Here is a 20,432-nt window from a genome sequence, read left to right as displayed (position 1 = left end):
TTCGGCGGCCTTGCAGTGTTGACAAGTAGTCCCTCCTCCATCTCTTCCAAAAGGTGTTTGCAAGGCACTGGACATGTTTCCATTGCTTCCCGTGTAGATCAGCCATTTGGAAGTTTCCGGAGGGGGCTGCGACATTACTCATCTTTTGGGTAAGCAGCATCGCAGGAGTGAGCACTGTAGGCATATCGGGGTCAGAGGACACAGGCACCAGGGGCCTGGCGTTCATGATTGCCATCACTTCGGCCATGAGGGTGCTCAGGACCTCGTGTGTGAGGCGGGTGTGCCCAGTCTGAAGCAGCATGGCATCCAGGATGCGTCTGGCGACGCCGATAAGCCTTTCCCATGAGCCCCCCATATGTGAGGAGTGTGGCGGGTTGAAAACCCAAGAGCACTCCTTGCTTTGAAGGTAGGCTGTTATGGTTGTGTCTTCCGTGTTAATGCCCAGTTCTTTGCAGGCTCCCACAAAGTTAGTCCCTCTGTCAGAGCGGAGAAGTCTGGCAGGGCCACGGATTGCAAAAAATCTTCTGAGCGCATTGATGAAGCTGTCAGTTGTCATGGATTCAATGAGCTCGAAGTGGACAGCTCTGGTTGCCATGCAAGTGAATATCACTGCCCAGCGCTTACTGTCTGCACTTCCTCCTCTTGTTCTCCGTGTCATGATGGCCCAAGGCCCGAAGACATCAAGGCCTACGTTGGTGAACGGAGGCTCGGGTGTGAGTCTGTCAGCAGGTAAGTCTGCCATCTTCTGATCCTGTAGCGCACGCAGCTTGCGGCAGGTCACGCACCTGTGGATGACGGACGACACCAGACGCTTACCGCCAAGGATCCAGTAGCCTGCTGCTCTGACAGCTCCCTCTGTTATGTGTCGCCCCTGATGTACCACCTGCTCATGGTAAAATCTCACCAGGAGTGTGGCGATGTGGTGGGTGCGTGGAATAAGCAGTGGGTGCTTTTCTTCACGGGACAGGTCTGGGGCGGATGTTATGCGACCGCCAACCCGAAGCAGGCCGTCTCCATCAGTCACTGGATTAAGCTTTTTGAGTGGGCTTTGGTTAGGAATTGTCTTACCCTCTTTTAGGCATTTCAGTTCGTTTTCAAAGACCTCATGCTGAACAGCGCGAATTATCACACACTTTGCCTGTGACAGTTCGCTTGTGGTGAGTGTGTCTTTGAAATGCCTCCAGCCTCTGCATTTTGCGCTGACTGGATTTCCCTTGAAAGACGCAGCAACGTGGATGAGTCTGGCTGTAGCATTGCAGAGGTTTCTCCAGCTTGAAAACCTTTCAAACCGCTCTGAGCCTAGCTGAGCGTCCGAGGCCCTGGTGGACAGAGCGGTGACCTCAGGTCGAATGTCAGAGTCTGCATCTGGCTCCACCAGGGTGAAGATGTGGGGCTCCCAGGATTCCTCTGTGTTGCTGCGTGTCAGGAAACTGGGGCCAGAGAGCCAACTGCTTTGCTGTAGCTGTGCTGCAGGCATGTACCTTGTTGCATGGTCCGCAGGATTCCAGTCCGTGGGGACGTAGGACCACTGGTCTGGATGAGTGGATCGTCTTATGCGGTTCACCCTGTTGGACACATACACATAAAATCTTCTGGATGAGTTATGGACATACCCAAGTACGATTTTACTGTCTGTGAAGAATCTGACATCGTCCACATGGATGTCCATCTCATCTCGGATCAGCTCATACATTTGAACAGCGAGCACGGCTGCACAAAGTTCGAGGCGGGGAATGGTGTGTGCAGGCCGGGGAGCCAGCTTGGACTTCCCCATGATGAATCCCATGTGTGCTTTGCCATCGGCGTCGATTGCTCTCAGGTAAGCCACAGCCCCTATCGCCACTGTCGACGCGTCAGAGAAAATGCAGAGTTCTCTCCTCTGTGTTGAAGACAGTAGGACGGGTATATAACACCTCTTTATTTGCAGGTCTTTCAGAGCTTTGAGTGAATCTCTCCACGTGTTCCACTCTGTCTCTTTCCCGGGGTCGAGTGGAGTGTCCCACCCCTGCTCTGTTGAGAGTTCCCGTACTAATGCTTTTCCCTGCATAATTATGGGAGCAACGAACCCCAGGGGGTCGTATAGACTGTTCACGGTGGACAGGATACCTCTCCGTGTGTATGGCTTCGCCTCCCGGGACACCAGGAATGTGAAGCTGTCTGTTTCCAGGTTCCAGGAGAGGCCCAGGCTTCGCTGGAGGGGAAGAGGATCTACGCCGAGTTCCACATCTTTCAGGTCTTTGGCACGGTCTTCCTCAGGTAGGGCTTCCATTACCTGTTCACTGTTTGATGCCACTTTATGTAGCCTCAGGTTAGACTCTGCCAGCATCTTTCTGGTTCTCGTGAGGAGGTCGATTGCCAGCTCAGGTGAGGCAACAGAAGTCAGCCCATCATCTACATAAAACTGACGCTCCACGAACTGTCTTGCATCAGAGCCGTATTCTGCTTCACCTTTCTCGGCAGCACGTCTCATGCAGTATATGGCGATGGCGGGTGATGGGGTATTTCCAAATACGTGGACTTTCATCCTGTACTCCACCACGTTCTTGTCAAAGTCATTGTCCTCATACCAGAGGTAGCGGAGGTAGTCTCTATGATCACTTCTGACCACAAAGCAGTAAAACATTTGCTGCACATCTGCTGTAACAGCTACTGGCTCTTTGCGGAGCCTCAGAAGCACTCCCAACAGTGTGTTGTTCAAGTCTGGGCCGCTGAGGAGTACATCATTCAGGGATACGCCTTCACATTCAGCACTAGAGTCAAATACTACTCTTATTTGACCCGGCTTCTTTGGGTGGTAAACACCAAAGGAGGTGAGGTACCAGTGTTCTTTACCTGCCTCCAGAGCTGGCGCCCGCTCGGCTTGGTCGTTGTTCATCATTTTCTGTATGAACTCTGTGTAGTGGCTTTTCATTTCTGGCTTTTTCTCCAGGGTCTTTATGAGTGATCCAAAGCGTTTGACTGCTTGTTCCCTGTTGCTTGGAAGGGGTCGTCGTGGCGACCAGAACGGCAGGGGTGCTACCCAGCTGTGGTCGTCGTCCTGGAAGACCTCTCTGTCCATGATGGTCAGGAACGCTTTGTCATCCACTGACAACGCTGTCTTGTTGTCGTCTCTGGAGCTCTCAAACACAGAAAGGCCGAGGCTGTCTGTGCTCGTTGCCCAGCCTGTGTCTTCTTCACGGGTGTGTGAGAGAGGGTTGTGTCGCTGCGATGTGCTGCTGTGGCCTTCCTTTACCTGGATGTTGTTTGGACAGGGATGGAGGAAGGATGTTCTGCCGTTATGCAGCACATTGGCTTTGTACACGTTGACTTCGGCTGGTTTGTGGGCTGCCCCCAGACAGACGACACCCACGATGACCCAGCCCAGGTCCAGCCGTTGCGCATATGGAGCGTTGTGTGGCCCGTTGATTTGCTCACGCACCTTGTGAACTCTGAGGATGTCTCTTCCCAGGAGCATGAGGATGGGTGTGTCTGGGTCCACAGCTGGAATCTTGTTCGCCACAGGCTGTAGGTGAGGGTGGTGCTTTGCGACATCAGGAGACGGGATTTCAGATCTATCATCCGGCACCATGTCACACTCGATTAGTGTGGGGAGAGGGAGTTGCAGTTTCCCATCCATAGATTCAAGCATGAAGTTATTGACTCGCCTGCCGGAGGTCTCTGTTGTCCCCGCGCAGGTCTTCAGTGTGTAAGGAGCTGGACTGGCTTTGATGCCGAAGAGGCTGAAGAACTCTGACTTTGCGAGTGACTTGTTACTCTGTTCATCCAGCACTGCATATATCTTGACAGCTTTGTCTTTTCTCCCAGCAGGATAGACATTAATCAGGCAGATCTTAGCACATGAGCGTGGGCTGTCTGCATTGCCGCATATCTCTGTGCACTTGGATGTAACTGTGGGTGCGTCTTCATCTGGCTCCCCGCTTTCCTCCTTCTCCGTGTGAGCTCTCTCGCTGGATGTAGGAGGGCCTGGGTGTAGAGCCGTGATGTGCCTCTCACTGTTGCACTCATCACATTTGATTGATGCTTTGCAGTCTTTCGCTATATGCTGAGTTGACCCGCAGCACTTAAAGCAGATGCGGTTGTCTTTCAGGTAAGCCTTACGTTCTTCAATAGGTTTGGATCTAAAGGTCCTACACTTTTTGAGTGGGTGAGGCTTCCTGTGTATCGGGCACTCGCGGTCTGGTCCACTCGTTCTCTTCTCCACAGAGCCGTCACCTTCAGTGTACTTGGGTGTGACATCGGTCTTGTGCACACTTACTGGGGCTTTGTGGCTGTGCCTCGTGGCTTTTTCTACTTTCTGTGGCACGTTGCTGTTGGAGGTGGCGATGGCGAAGTTTGGGTCATTCCTCACTTTGGCCTGTCGCCGGACGAATTGAGAGAAGAGAGAGAATGGAGGGAAGGCTACTCCATGCTCTTCTTTGAACTTGGATCCCATGGTTATCCACCTCTCTTGCAGGCTATAGGGTAGCTTTTCTGCGATCGGATTCACGCCGCGAGCTGTATCTAGACAGGCGAGGCCTGGTAGGTATCCTTCTTCTTTGGCACACTCCAGTTCAAGGAGGATATCACCGAGTTCTCTGAGTTTGGCATTGTCCTTGTTGGTTAGCTTGGGAAACTCTTCTATCTTTTTAAAGAGTGCGTGTTCTACGGCTTCTGGTGTCCCATAGCATTCCTCCACACGTTGCCACACCATGCGGAGGCCTGCAGCAGGATTAAGGACATGCACTGAGCGGATTCTCTGCGCTTGCTCTGCTGAGTCTGCACCTAGCCACTTTACCAGCAGGTCCAGTTCTTCCCTAGGTGTCAGATTCAAGTCCTGGGTGGCACTGAGGAAGGATGCTTTCCATGACCAGTAGTGTTCAGGACGGTCATCGAACTGTAGGAGACCGGAGCTCACCAGTTCTCGCCGCATGAGGTACCTGGCGAGGTCTTGTGCTGGCTGTGGCTCGGGGGAGTATCTGTTGTTCGGACTGGGAGTTGGATGAGGCGGCTGCGGGCAAGGCTTGAATGGAGACGGTTCACTTAGCTGTTCTTTCTTTATGTTGTTGACTCTCGGCATTGGGTTCGTGCGAGCAGCTGCTCCAGTGTGTCGATGGTGTTGTCTGTAGGCATCCAGTGGCGCGTGTGTTGGCGGCGGTGGTCTGTAGGCATCCAGCGGCACATGTGTTGGCGGCGGTGGTTCTCTGCCGAACATCGCTGAGTGCTGCTGGACGTAGTTGCCTGTACGTTCATAGGCACTGAAAGGCTTACTTGGGACGTATGGCTCGTAGCGCTTCTCCCCGCTTTCAATCTCCTCATCCTCATATGCTGCAGCTGCTGCTTCGGCGGCAGCGGCCATCTTCTGGCTCATGAGAACGTGGAGACTGGCTTCAAGTTCAGCTTTCTGCCTCATCACGCTTGCTTCTTTTTCAGCGAAAGTCACCTGGGCTTGTGCTGCTTTTGACTTGGCACGTGCTCTGGCAGCCGCTGACGATATTGCTGATCCACCGGACCTTCTGGATATCTGAGACCGGGAGTCAGGTGTTCGGAAAGGCTCTAACCTCTCGGTTGCCTCATGGCCGTCTTTGGGTAGCTCTAGGGGTGCTGCGCCCTGTGCCTGTTCGACAGCATCCACCTCCAGTCTGTCCATGTGTAGCGACATCTTCCTGGGCTATCTTCTAGAGTTTGAACTCGCTGCGCTGTTGTCTTTTTACTATGCTGCCCTCGTACTGCGTCACTAGCAGGCAGAACTAGACAGCTAGATAACACTTTGACAAAGCTCCAAATAAATCCAAGGACTGATTGAATTTGTTTACTTTTTGTCTTCTTTGTCTTTTTTGTCTTTTTTGTGTAAAACTGTAAAAGAATTCAGAAAATACATATAAGTTTTACATTACGATACAAATGAAATACAAGTCAGCTATGTTGCTAACCACATAGCTTCAGCACATACAGATCGCTAGGAATAGCGTTTACAACATGACCAACGAGAGCTAGCATAACTTAGCTAACTAAAGTATGCACAAAACATATATCTAAGTTACAGAAGTAAGAAAACTAAAGAGATATGACGAGGAATATTACTCTAACACAAATCATCTACTTACAGACAAATAATGTCCAAAGCTCAAACGTAAAATGGAAAATAGCTGGCACCGTGTTCATCTGTGTAAACTCGTGGTCGACTGAAACGTGAATCAGGAAGTTAACAGGAAGTAGTACTTACTTACTAAACAGTTACCTCAAAAGACCAGAAGGTGGCAGCATACACAAAGGAATGAGAAATAAGGTAATCACATACAAAATAGGATGCATTCTTATGGAAGGCAGAACACTCCCCGCTTGGTATAATATTATTATGCCACTATATAACATTAAAACTCAACTTAAACATGAGTGACAAACTAAATTTTCTATTTCACTCAGAGAGAAGAACGACTATTTCTGACATAGGCCTCAAAATCACTTTAGCAGTCCCTTCTTTAACTATTTTGACCTCCACTTTCCGGATCCTCTTGTCACCGCTTGGCAGAGTGTTGACAACCACTCCCACAGGCCATTCGTTTCTGTGGGCTTGGCTGTCCTTCAGCAGGACAACGTCGCCGGTCTTGACATTAGGCCTTTCATCAGTCCACTTTCGGCGGCCTTGCAGTGTTGACAAGTAGTCCCTCCTCCATCTCTTCCAAAAGGTGTTTGCAAGGCACTGGACATGTTTCCATTGCTTCCCGTGTAGATCAGCCATTTGGAAGTTTCCGGAGGGGGCTGCGACATTACTCATCTTTTGGGTAAGCAGCATCGCAGGAGTGAGCACTGTAGGCATATCGGGGTCAGAGGACACAGGCACCAGGGGCCTGGCGTTCATGATTGCCATCACTTCGGCCATGAGGGTGCTCAGGACCTCGTGTGTGAGGCGGGTGTGCCCAGTCTGAAGCAGCATGGCATCCAGGATGCGTCTGGCGACGCCGATAAGCCTTTCCCATGAGCCCCCCATATGTGAGGAGTGTGGCGGGTTGAAAACCCAAGAGCACTCCTTGCTTTGAAGGTAGGCTGTTATGGTTGTGTCTTCCGTGTTAATGCCCAGTTCTTTGCAGGCTCCCACAAAGTTAGTCCCTCTGTCAGAGCGGAGAAGTCTGGCAGGGCCACGGATTGCAAAAAATCTTCTGAGCGCATTGATGAAGCTGTCAGTTGTCATGGATTCAATGAGCTCGAAGTGGACAGCTCTGGTTGCCATGCAAGTGAATATCACTGCCCAGCGCTTACTGTCTGCACTTCCTCCTCTTGTTCTCCGTGTCATGATGGCCCAAGGCCCGAAGACATCAAGGCCTACGTTGGTGAACGGAGGCTCGGGTGTGAGTCTGTCAGCAGGTAAGTCTGCCATCTTCTGATCCTGTAGCGCACGCAGCTTGCGGCAGGTCACGCACCTGTGGATGACGGACGACACCAGACGCTTACCGCCAAGGATCCAGTAGCCTGCTGCTCTGACAGCTCCCTCTGTTATGTGTCGCCCCTGATGTACCACCTGCTCATGGTAAAATCTCACCAGGAGTGTGGCGATGTGGTGGGTGCGTGGAATAAGCAGTGGGTGCTTTTCTTCACGGGACAGGTCTGGGGCGGATGTTATGCGACCGCCAACCCGAAGCAGGCCGTCTCCATCAGTCACTGGATTAAGCTTTTTGAGTGGGCTTTGGTTAGGAATTGTCTTACCCTCTTTTAGGCATTTCAGTTCGTTTTCAAAGACCTCATGCTGAACAGCGCAAATTATCACACACTTTGCCTGTGACAGTTCGCTTGTGGTGAGTGTGTCTTTGAAATGCCTCCAGCCTCTGCATTTTGCGCTGACTGGATTTCCCTTGAAAGACGCAGCAACGTGGATGAGTCTGGCTGTAGCATTGCAGAGGTTTCTCCAGCTTGAAAACCTTTCAAACCGCTCTGAGCCTAGCTGAGCGTCCGAGGCCCTGGTGGACAGAGCGGTGACCTCAGGTCGAATGTCAGAGTCTGCATCTGGCTCCACCAGGGTGAAGATGTGGGGCTCCCAGGATTCCTCTGTGTTGCTGCGTGTCAGGAAACTGGGGCCAGAGAGCCAACTGCTTTGCTGTAGCTGTGCTGCAGGCATGTACCTTGTTGCATGGTCCGCAGGATTCCAGTCCGTGGGGACGTAGGACCACTGGTCTGGATGAGTGGATCGTCTTATGCGGTTCACCCTGTTGGACACATACACATAAAATCTTCTGGATGAGTTATGGACATACCCAAGTACGATTTTACTGTCTGTGAAGAATCTGACATCGTCCACATGGATGTCCATCTCATCTCGGATCAGCTCATACATTTGAACAGCGAGCACGGCTGCACAAAGTTCGAGGCGGGGAATGGTGTGTGCAGGCCGGGGAGCCAGCTTGGACTTCCCCATGATGAATCCCATGTGTGCTTTGCCATCGGCGTCGATTGCTCTCAGGTAAGCCACAGCCCCTATCGCCACTGTCGACGCGTCAGAGAAAATGCAGAGTTCTCTCCTCTGTGTTGAAGACAGTAGGACGGGTATATAACACCTCTTTATTTGCAGGTCTTTCAGAGCTTTGAGTGAATCTCTCCACGTGTTCCACTCTGTCTCTTTCCCGGGGTCGAGTGGAGTGTCCCACCCCTGCTCTGTTGAGAGTTCCCGTACTAATGCTTTTCCCTGCATAATTATGGGAGCAACGAACCCCAGGGGGTCGTATAGACTGTTCACGGTGGACAGGATACCTCTCCGTGTGTATGGCTTCGCCTCCCGGGACACCAGGAATGTGAAGCTGTCTGTTTCCAGGTTCCAGGAGAGGCCCAGGCTTCGCTGGAGGGGAAGAGGATCTACGCCGAGTTCCACATCTTTCAGGTCTTTGGCACGGTCTTCCTCAGGTAGGGCTTCCATTACCTGTTCACTGTTTGATGCCACTTTATGTAGCCTCAGGTTAGACTCTGCCAGCATCTTTCTGGTTCTCGTGAGGAGGTCGATTGCCAGCTCAGGTGAGGCAACAGAAGTCAGCCCATCATCTACATAAAACTGACGCTCCACGAACTGTCTTGCATCAGAGCCGTATTCTGCTTCACCTTTCTCGGCAGCACGTCTCATGCAGTATATGGCGATGGCGGGTGATGGGGTATTTCCAAATACGTGGACTTTCATCCTGTACTCCACCACGTTCTTGTCAAAGTCATTGTCCTCATACCAGAGGTAGCGGAGGTAGTCTCTATGATCACTTCTGACCACAAAGCAGTAAAACATTTGCTGCACATCTGCTGTAACAGCTACTGGCTCTTTGCGGAGCCTCAGAAGCACTCCCAACAGTGTGTTGTTCAAGTCTGGGCCGCTGAGGAGTACATCATTCAGGGATACGCCTTCACATTCAGCACTAGAGTCAAATACTACTCTTATTTGACCCGGCTTCTTTGGGTGGTAAACACCAAAGGAGGTGAGGTACCAGTGTTCTTTACCTGCCTCCAGAGCTGGCGCCCGCTCGGCTTGGTCGTTGTTCATCATTTTCTGTATGAACTCTGTGTAGTGGCTTTTCATTTCTGGCTTTTTCTCCAGGGTCTTTATGAGTGATCCAAAGCGTTTGACTGCTTGTTCCCTGTTGCTTGGAAGGGGTCGTCGTGGCGACCAGAACGGCAGGGGTGCTACCCAGCTGTGGTCGTCGTCCTGGAAGACCTCTCTGTCCATGATGGTCAGGAACGCTTTGTCATCCACTGACAACGCTGTCTTGTTGTCGTCTCTGGAGCTCTCAAACACAGAAAGGCCGAGGCTGTCTGTGCTCGTTGCCCAGCCTGTGTCTTCTTCACGGGTGTGTGAGAGAGGGTTGTGTCGCTGCGATGTGCTGCTGTGGCCTTCCTTTACCTGGATGTTGTTTGGACAGGGATGGAGGAAGGATGTTCTGCCGTTATGCAGCACATTGGCTTTGTACACGTTGACTTCGGCTGGTTTGTGGGCTGCCCCCAGACAGACGACACCCACGATGACCCAGCCCAGGTCCAGCCGTTGCGCATATGGAGCGTTGTGTGGCCCGTTGATTTGCTCACGCACCTTGTGAACTCTGAGGATGTCTCTTCCCAGGAGCATGAGGATGGGTGTGTCTGGGTCCACAGCTGGAATCTTGTTCGCCACAGGCTGTAGGTGAGGGTGGTGCTTTGCGACATCAGGAGACGGGATTTCAGATCTATCATCCGGCACCATGTCACACTCGATTAGTGTGGGGAGAGGGAGTTGCAGTTTCCCATCCATAGATTCAAGCATGAAGTTATTGACTCGCCTGCCGGAGGTCTCTGTTGTCCCCGCGCAGGTCTTCAGTGTGTAAGGAGCTGGACTGGCTTTGATGCCGAAGAGGCTGAAGAACTCTGACTTTGCGAGTGACTTGTTACTCTGTTCATCCAGCACTGCATATATCTTGACAGCTTTGTCTTTTCTCCCAGCAGGATAGACATTAATCAGGCAGATCTTAGCACATGAGCGTGGGCTGTCTGCATTGCCGCATATCTCTGTGCACTTGGATGTAACTGTGGGTGCGTCTTCATCTGGCTCCCCGCTTTCCTCCTTCTCCGTGTGAGCTCTCTCGCTGGATGTAGGAGGGCCTGGGTGTAGAGCCGTGATGTGCCTCTCACTGTTGCACTCATCACATTTGATTGATGCTTTGCAGTCTTTCGCTATATGCTGAGTTGACCCGCAGCACTTAAAGCAGATGCGGTTGTCTTTCAGGTAAGCCTTACGTTCTTCAATAGGTTTGGATCTAAAGGTCCTACACTTTTTGAGTGGGTGAGGCTTCCTGTGTATCGGGCACTCGCGGTCTGGTCCACTCGTTCTCTTCTCCACAGAGCCGTCACCTTCAGTGTACTTGGGTGTGACATCGGTCTTGTGCACACTTACTGGGGCTTTGTGGCTGTGCCTCGTGGCTTTTTCTACTTTCTGTGGCACGTTGCTGTTGGAGGTGGCGATGGCGAAGTTTGGGTCATTCCTCACTTTGGCCTGTCGCCGGACGAATTGAGAGAAGAGAGAGAATGGAGGGAAGGCTACTCCATGCTCTTCTTTGAACTTGGATCCCATGGTTATCCACCTCTCTTGCAGGCTATAGGGTAGCTTTTCTGCGATCGGATTCACGCCGCGAGCTGTATCTAGACAGGCGAGGCCTGGTAGGTATCCTTCTTCTTTGGCACACTCCAGTTCAAGGAGGATATCACCGAGTTCTCTGAGTTTGGCATTGTCCTTGTTGGTTAGCTTGGGAAACTCTTCTATCTTTTTAAAGAGTGCGTGTTCTACGGCTTCTGGTGTCCCATAGCATTCCTCCACACGTTGCCACACCATGCGGAGGCCTGCAGCAGGATTAAGGACATGCACTGAGCGGATTCTCTGCGCTTGCTCTGCTGAGTCTGCACCTAGCCACTTTACCAGCAGGTCCAGTTCTTCCCTAGGTGTCAGATTCAAGTCCTGGGTGGCACTGAGGAAGGATGCTTTCCATGACCAGTAGTGTTCAGGACGGTCATCGAACTGTAGGAGACCGGAGCTCACCAGTTCTCGCCGCATGAGGTACCTGGCGAGGTCTTGTGCTGGCTGTGGCTCGGGGGAGTATCTGTTGTTCGGACTGGGAGTTGGATGAGGCGGCTGCGGGCAAGGCTTGAATGGAGACGGTTCACTTAGCTGTTCTTTCTTTATGTTGTTGACTCTCGGCATTGGGTTCGTGCGAGCAGCTGCTCCAGTGTGTCGATGGTGTTGTCTGTAGGCATCCAGTGGCGCGTGTGTTGGCGGCGGTGGTCTGTAGGCATCCAGCGGCACATGTGTTGGCGGCGGTGGTTCTCTGCCGAACATCGCTGAGTGCTGCTGGACGTAGTTGCCTGTACGTTCATAGGCACTGAAAGGCTTACTTGGGACGTATGGCTCGTAGCGCTTCTCCCCGCTTTCAATCTCCTCATCCTCATATGCTGCAGCTGCTGCTTCGGCGGCAGCGGCCATCTTCTGGCTCATGAGAACGTGGAGACTGGCTTCAAGTTCAGCTTTCTGCCTCATCACGCTTGCTTCTTTTTCAGCGAAAGTCACCTGGGCTTGTGCTGCTTTTGACTTGGCACGTGCTCTGGCAGCCGCTGACGATATTGCTGATCCACCGGACCTTCTGGCTATCTGAGACCGGGAGTCAGGTGTTCGGAAAGGCTCTAACCTCTCGGTTGCCTCATGGCCGTCTTTGGGTAGCTCTAGGGGTGCTGCGCCCTGTGCCTGTTCGACAGCATCCACCTCCAGTCTGTCCATGTGTAGCGACATCTTCCTGGGCTATCTTCTAGAGTTTGAACTCGCTGCGCTGTTGTCTTTTTACTATGCTGCCCTCGTACTGCGTCACCAGCAGGCAGAACTAGACAGCTAGATAACACTTTGACAAAGCTCCAAATAAATCCAAGGACTGATTGAATTTGTTTACTTTTTGTCTTCTTTGTCTTTTTTGTCTTTTTTGTGTAAAACTGTAAAAGAATTCAGAAAATACATATAAGTTTTACATTACGATACAAATGAAATACAAGTCAGCTATGTTGCTAACCACATAGCTTCAGCACATACAGATCGCTAGGAATAGCGTTTACAACATGACCAACGAGAGCTAGCATAACTTAGCTAACTAAAGTATGCACAAAACATATATCTAAGTTACAGAAGTAAGAAAACTAAAGAGATATGACGAGGAATATTACTCTAACACAAATCATCTACTTACAGACAAATAATGTCCAAAGCTCAAACGTAAAATGGAAAATAGCTGGCACCGTGTTCATCTGTGTAAACTCGTGGTCGACTGAAACGTGAATCAGGAAGTTAACAGGAAGTAGTACTTACTTACTAAACAGTTACCTCAAAAGACCAGAAGGTGGCAGCATACACAAAGGAATGAGAAATAAGGTAATCACATACAAAATAGGATGCATTCTTATGGAAGGCAGAACATTATGTTTACTTTGATTTCTTTATTGTTATGGCCATTGTAAATACTTTATTTGGGGGGATGATTACTGTTTTGTTAAATGGTATGGGCCGGTCGTTTCTGATTGGTCCAAGCTTAGGGTAACAGGTAGGGTTATATGGTGGTACCTCGGTCTGGGTAGGGAGAGCGACAGGAGAGGAGCTATGTGCTGTACTGCTGTAAGTGCCTGCTATTCTTTGCCAATGCCGTTTTTGTATTCTTGTATTTTGTTTGCTTTGCAAGACGATGCTCAGCCGTATGTACCGGGGCTAGTAGCCAGCATTAATAGCGTCTATTATTCTTTTTGACTTTTTTTTTGGATATTTATTACATTTTTTTCTTATTTTGGTCAGTTTGTTGGCATTTGGCACTATTGAATAATTTTGGAATTGCACTATTTTTGAAATAAAACCCAAGAACTATTTTTGGACACGGTTGCCCCCTTGCCTCTTTCACCCTCAACTGTCTAGTCTGGCCTCACCCGCACACGGGGTACCGCTCGCCCCCTTACAATGACCTCAAACATATTTTTTGGTTAATAGATGCAGTTTTTACATTTAATAGTGCTCGCTCTTAGCTGAATTATTGAAGCTAAGCAGGTGTGGGCCTGGTTAGTACTTGGATGGGAGACTTCCTTGCAAAACTAGGTTGCTGCTGGAAGTGGTGTTGGTTTGTGGCCAGTAGGTGGCACTCTTCCCTCTGGCCAAAAAAGATCGATCCCAATGTCCCAGTGCAGTGACAGGGACACTGCACTGTAGGAGATGCCATCCTTCGGATGAGACGTTAAACCGAGGTCCTGACTCACTGTGGTCATTAAAGATCCCATGGCACTTATCGCAAAGAGTAGGGGGTTCCCCGGTGTCATGGCTAAATTCCCAACCTGGCTCATTTGATCTGGCCCCCTAATCATCCCCCACTGTAATTGGCTCATTCACTCCCTCACTCTCCACCTCAAGCTGGTGTGTGGTGAGCGTTCTGGCGCATAATGGCTGCCGTGCATCACCCAGGTGGGTGCTACACATTGGTGGTTGTTACTAGTGAGGTCCCCCCATCCATGTGATGCGCTTTGAGTCTCAAGGAAAAAAGCGCTATATAAATGTAATGTGTTTGTTTTGTTTGTTTAGTTCTTGCAAACTTTTCCAAAATATAAGGATACAAACCCTGAACTTATTTGTTATTAATACAGAAATACTACCGTTTTAGAGTTAGCTCCGCCATACTGGATTATTTACTGGAGTTCATGCTGCTTGGCAACAGGACAGGACATGACAAGGCTAAGATTAGAACTATTTTTGTGGGTGGAGGATGAACAAACAAAATAAACGATAGAAAACACAATTTTGTATCTTAAAACTAAATTAGTTGGTAATGGAACTGTTATATAAAAATATTACTTGTGGTCGTGGGGTTGGTAAAGGCCCTTTTGGCCCTCGTGCCTACGGCTGAATTACAGCCGCGGGGATATCCTTTACCAACCCCACTCCCACTCATATTGCTTAAACATGTAATACATTATAATAACAATTTGTTAAAAACATTGTTTAATTACACTTTTCAGATACAGTACGAGGACAAGCTGTTTGTAGCTTTAGAGATTGCTATGGCTGTTGAGTACATACATGGAAAACAGATCATCCACCAAGATCTGAAGCCTGCAAACATAATGGTCAGTAAGTATGTTTCAAATGGGATCAAAGGAAATCATTATTGGCTAAGCTTAATAATTAAAGAATCTACTGTAGGTTTACTAATATTCAAAGCTTAATTTTCCTGCTCAAGCATTTCAGGTTTAATGCCATTCACAGAATACTGGTAATTTAAGCTGACCTTGTTGGGAGTTGTTTGTTCATTGTCATTGTTGTTTTAAGATTTCAGAAGGTGACAGAAAGGCCTATCTCACTGATTGGGGCTTGGCGAACTGCAAAGAAACCATCTCAACGACAACAGGAACTGATAAAACAGGGAGTTACTATGGCCCTCTGGGAGGAACCCCTCCCTACATGGCCCCAGAGTGCATAGTAAAGTGTAAGAAATGCAGCACCATGTCCGACATGTGGTCTCTTGGCATCACTCTTCTGGAGATGTTCACAAACTCTAGACCTTGGCCAAGCAATACCCAGCAAAAAATTCGTGAGCTTCTTTATAAAAAGCAGCGTCCTCATGCTCTGGATAAACTAGAGCCTACTCTTTATGACATTTTGAAACCACTGTTAAGATTTAAACCCAATTCTCGCATGAATGCCAAAGATCTGGTGAAATTGTTGAAATCTAAAGTTGATTTCAAGAAAAAACTTGGTTTCAAGTCATAGGACCTGAACAATGAAGGTATTTTTGACGCCATTATAGTATGTTTTTGTGTTATCATTAAATGGTAAATGTTTAACAGATTGTAATGTTCAAATAACGTGAAATTACAAGAGTTTGTCAAAATTACAATCCTCCAGATGTTGGTTAAGTATATGCCACACTGTGAGAAATGACACTCTTCGTATGTGACTAAATTCCAAACGCTGTAACACAAAAGTTCAGTTACAATAGTTACAGTAGTTATTTGTAATTTGTATAACGTGATGGCCTTAATCCTGGCAGAGAGCAGCATGTAAATAATAGCACAGTGATCATTACAAGATATCCTTGCATTGTAGTGTTAGATTAGGTTGGAGTGTTGTTTTTCTTTCAGCAAATCTTATAGCATATGAATTAAATCTGCACAATGAAATTCTGATGGATTTTAATAAATAACGAGCTAAAGAAAATATTTTCAGTTTTTTTTCTGGCAGCTAAAACTTACAATACAATATGTAAGACTATTTAAATTAAATATCACATAATTATGAATTCTTACATTTTGTGAAAAATGTATATATATTGTAATCAATTATGTTAAATGATTAAAATCTACAAGGAATACAAAGTATAATGGATGTAATTTCATTCCCATTCACACCACAGCCTGACACCATCTGATATATTCTGAACTCTAACGGAGAGTCCACATTCTGTTACGTGCTTAACAAAACGTAGAGGTTTGACACGTGTGTCAGTGTTCTGAACTTAGTTTTCCTCCAGGCAGCACCTCTGTTGGATGTGCATTATTACATTACATTTAGCAGACACTTCTTGACCAAAGTGACTTACATATGTCAGCTATATGCATGTTCTCTGCACTCTCATATCATCTGATACATCCTCAGTGTCTGATAGCACTTGTGCACTCTACCATATCATCTGATACATCATCAGTGTCTGATAGCACTTGTGCACCCTACCATATCATCTGATACATCCTCAGTGTCTGGAGATGCACTTGTGCACTCTACTATATCATCTGATACATCCTCAGTGTCTGGAGATGCACTTGTGCACTCTACTATATCATCTGATACATCCTCAGTGTCTGGAGATGCACTTGTGCACTCTACCATATCATCTGATACATCCTCAGTGTCTGGAGATGCACTTGTGCACTCTACTATATCATCTGATACATCCTCAGTGTCTGATAGCACTTGTGCACTCTACAATATCATCTGATACATCCTCAGTGTCTGATAGCACTTTTGCACTCTACCATATCATCTGATACATCCTCAGTGTCTGATAGCACTTGTGCACTCTACCATATCATCTGATTCATCCTCAGTGTCTGGAGATGCACTTGTGCACTCTACTATATCATCTGATACATCCTCAGTGTGATGCACTTGTGCACTCTACCAGAGCAGGGGCGTCCCTCTTCAGTCTACCTCGGTGTAAAGTGCCTTGATCAAGGGCACAACAGTGGCAGCTGGGAATTCCTGCGTCTCAAAATGAACTGGAGTGGGAATCAACTCCTGCGTCTCAAAATGAACTGGAGTGAGAAATGAACTGGAGTGGGAATCAACTCCTGTGTCTCAAAATGAACTGGAGTGGGAATCAACTCCTGTGTCTCAAAATGAACTGGAGTGGTTACCACACGATTCCACACTTCAGATCTGACTCTGACAGTGTTATACACTCATGCAAAAGACAGCTCAGCTAGCAGCTGGGAAACTGACTATGGAAGGTGTGACTGAGTGGCTTGATCAATTGTCATTAAAGGTGAACCCATTACAACAGTGAATCAATTTAAATATCTTGGTGTCACTTTAGACTCAAATCTTAGTTTTAAAAGACACATCAAAAAATGAATAAAACAATTGAATACAATCTGGCCAATGTTAAACAGATCCGACCCTCCCCATGGAAGCTGCCAAGATATTTATGCATGCCCTCATTTGTTTCTCATTTCTTACTGCATCAGCTGTTGGGGGCAAGCACGTGAAACAACCACTAAATCTATACAATCTTTTTACATGCAGGCTCTAAAAGTAGTTGACAAAAAGCCATTCAGGCACCATCATTGTAAGATTCTGGAGAAACACAATTTCAAATCTGTTCAAAACAGTTGTTCAAATCTGTGCACAGTATACACAATTCTACATGGCTTGGCTCCCACATGTTTACATGATTGTGTCTATCTGCTAGCTCTGTAAGATCCGCCAGAATAGCTTCCATACATACCTGCACTGCACCCTTCCGCTGTACAACCTCTGGACAGTCAGCATTTCCAGTTAAAGCCCTCACTCAGTGGAATGCTATTAAAACATAAAGACCGGTTCTATCAGAAGCTTCAAAGTACACCACCGTGTGTGGTCTACAAAAGACAACCAAACCTTCGGAACATGCTGGTGAGTTTTTTAACATGATGCTGTATTGTAGTCTCCTGGATAAAAATAGTAACCTTGTGATTATATAGACACCTTATCATGCTTACTTGAAATTATGATGGCCATAGGGCCTGATGCTATGTCAAGTACTCTGAATAGACTTCTTTGTACACTCTAAGACGTGTTTTAGAAAGAACTTCAAAATATGTGTTTATGTTTGTATGTATGTATATATATGTGTATATGTATATATTTTCTGTATTTTTTGTATATTTGGTAGAGACTGATGTAGTGTGGTGAAAAATATTTGTGGATGTCTATTGGTACTTTGGGATGCACCTCTCTGCAGTGGGTGTGCCTTCCAATTAGAACTTGATTGATGTACCATGTGACCCTTTCTACCTAATAAGTATGACGTGTGTCTATCTTGATTCAAGTCTGATGAAGAGCGTGTAGCTCAAAAACGTTCACTTGGTGAAATTAAAGAAAAAGCAAAACGGGAGCAAGTGTGCGGACATTCAATTTTGTTTTTTGATTGTTTGACCCTTTTGTCCTGCACCTGCGTTTTGGATGTGCGCACCTCTACCTTAGCTACATTGTGTAAAATGCTAATAAAAACAGAATGTGATCTTTTACAAATCCCGTAAACCCATATTAATCTGTAAAAAGGACATAGCCAACATATCAAATGACCAATTTGACTACTCCATGGAAAAGCACATTTTGAATGTGATGCCAGCAACATGGCTCAAAACAAAACAAACCAGGTTTTTTCCCCATTTTAAAACAGGGCCTTTTTTCAAAGCACTACACACAGGTAACACAATACTACACCCAAATAGCAGAATAGGAATATGTCAGATCTTTTGCCAAATTAAACACTTAAGCCGTAACACAAGCCCTTATAAAAATGATGTTCATCAGAGAAGGGGTGTCCCTCTCTATCTTCAAAAGACTCTTGAAGACAACTCTTCCAATAATAAGAGTTGTCTTCAAGACTCTCAAATAAGAGTCTGACCACCTCACACACACCTAACACACACCTACCACTATCTTCCCTCCTCCACCTCCTCATCCCTCTCTCTCCTCCTCTACCTTCTTCCTCTCCTCATCCCTCTCTTCTCTCCTCCACCTCCTTCCTCTCCTCATCCCTCTCTTCTCTCCTCCACCTCCTTCCTCTCCTCATCCCTCCCTCCCCTCCTCTTCCACTTCTCCTCCTGCCATACTTGATTAATACTCCATATGTAGGCGCTCCTATCCTCTAGTACTGGTATTGGCAGATGCAGTGGTAATTCCTATAGCTATAGTCTCCCCTGCATAGTAAATGTTATTCTATTGCTGCAGCTGTAGTTCTGTAGATTAAACGTTAAAAATGCTTAAATGTTATTGCTTTAAGCCACTTTGGATAAATGTGTCTGCCAAAAAAAAAAATGAAATGTTCTTCATTTTACAATCCAGACACAAACAACAGGCTGCAATCGTTATTCTACTTGGGGCGTACAAACATACTCAGGTACGGTATGGATGGCATAGTGTGAGTGAGCCCTTAAACACGAGACTTAAACACTGGTCTGCCAGTCTGCCATCTGTCCAGCATCAATTCTGGTGGTTACTGTATGTGCCATCAAAATGATTTTGGAAATGTTTTGTTAAGGTCAAAAAACTGTTAGGCCTACAGGTGTCTTTAAGTGTATTACATATTATTAGTAATATTGTATCAAAAAACTATTCCTGTTTACTTATGAAGATGTAGCCTGGATCTGATGTTTAGTGCAATGGCTACAAAAGTCTACAAGGCCCATTATCAGCAACCATTTTATGTTCCAACAGCACATTCTGTCTGCTCCAAATGGATCATTTTAAAAGGCAAACTGATCATGATAAACCCCTTTTGCTCTCACCACGCTTGACCCTTCCTTTTTGGCTATTTCAAACTTTTTGGGAAATAGGGTTGCACTTAACCACTCTCTAAGAATTGTCAGTGACCGGTTGCCATAAAACATTTTTCAATGGTAAAGATGAAACAAACAAACAAACAAACAAACAAACAAACAAGCAAACAAAAAAACATAAAGAATGATATTTGAAGAGGTTTCATTTTTAGGCTTTTTGAAACTTAAGTGCTTCCCCTGATTGTGTACCAATATTGAGGAACTAAGAAGGCGAAACAATCTTCTCGTTTACCACAAATTAAACCATAAACTGATGTAAAACTGCCTCCTAGACAGTCTGTCTTAGAACCGATCATTTGAAAAGGAAATGATGGGAATCATGTGAAGAATGACTGTAATGTCACATGTTACAACATGGCACATGTTATGTCTTGGCTGTCTGCATGCATAGAAATGTGCAGCATCTTATTGCTTGGTCTACTAGGACACCTTTATCTACCTGGGGCATGATACAAAGGTGAAGAGGTGCATTCTGTAAAGGAATGCGGCACCAAGATGTTATGCAGATAGGTTATCACTGGTCAGGGGGGTGTCTATTGCACATAAACCTTAGTCCAGAAATACATTTGTTAGTGGCTTCAGGTAAGGAGATATCAAGAGAGTCACAAATCATGCTCACTTTTTCTGATGTTTAGGTATCTCAATTTTACCTCCACTACACAGACAGCCTAAATCTTCAGCAGTGCAATTAACTAGCCTGTGACAAAAGGACTGTTCAAATCTGGACAGAGGTAGCTAACACATATTTTTACCATCTCATGATCTCATGTCTGTCTAAACCTGTTTCTGTAGTAGATCACATCTTTGTCTCCTGAGCTATCAACGATAGCATTTTTCAGGCATGGCCAAAACGT

At 47.0% G+C, this 20,432-nt stretch overlaps 1 protein-coding gene across 2 annotated transcripts in view; it reads left to right on the top strand.

The window, feature by feature from the left end:
- Positions 1–15,779, top strand: part of LOC121713843 — a 35,133-nt gene extending 19,354 nt beyond the window's left edge. The window contains exons 12-13 of one of the 2 annotated variants that reach the window (XM_042098850.1): positions 14,497–14,604; positions 14,807–15,779. In XM_042098850.1, coding sequence (XP_041954784.1) covers positions 14,497–14,604; positions 14,807–15,247 — 549 coding nt within the window. In that variant the 3' untranslated portion in view covers positions 15,248–15,779. The remainder of the gene's footprint in view (positions 1–14,496; positions 14,605–14,806) is intronic. The other variant, XM_042098851.1, reaches the window with a different exon arrangement.
- The last annotated feature ends 4,653 nt before the right edge of the window (positions 15,780–20,432 follow it).

This window comes from Alosa sapidissima, chromosome 7, assembly GCF_018492685.1.
Source record: "Alosa sapidissima isolate fAloSap1 chromosome 7, fAloSap1.pri, whole genome shotgun sequence".
Classification (NCBI taxonomy): Eukaryota; Metazoa; Chordata; class Actinopteri; order Clupeiformes; family Clupeidae; genus Alosa; species Alosa sapidissima.
Note: the sequence above shows the minus strand (reverse complement) of the source record. Positions and strands in the feature narration are given on the sequence as shown.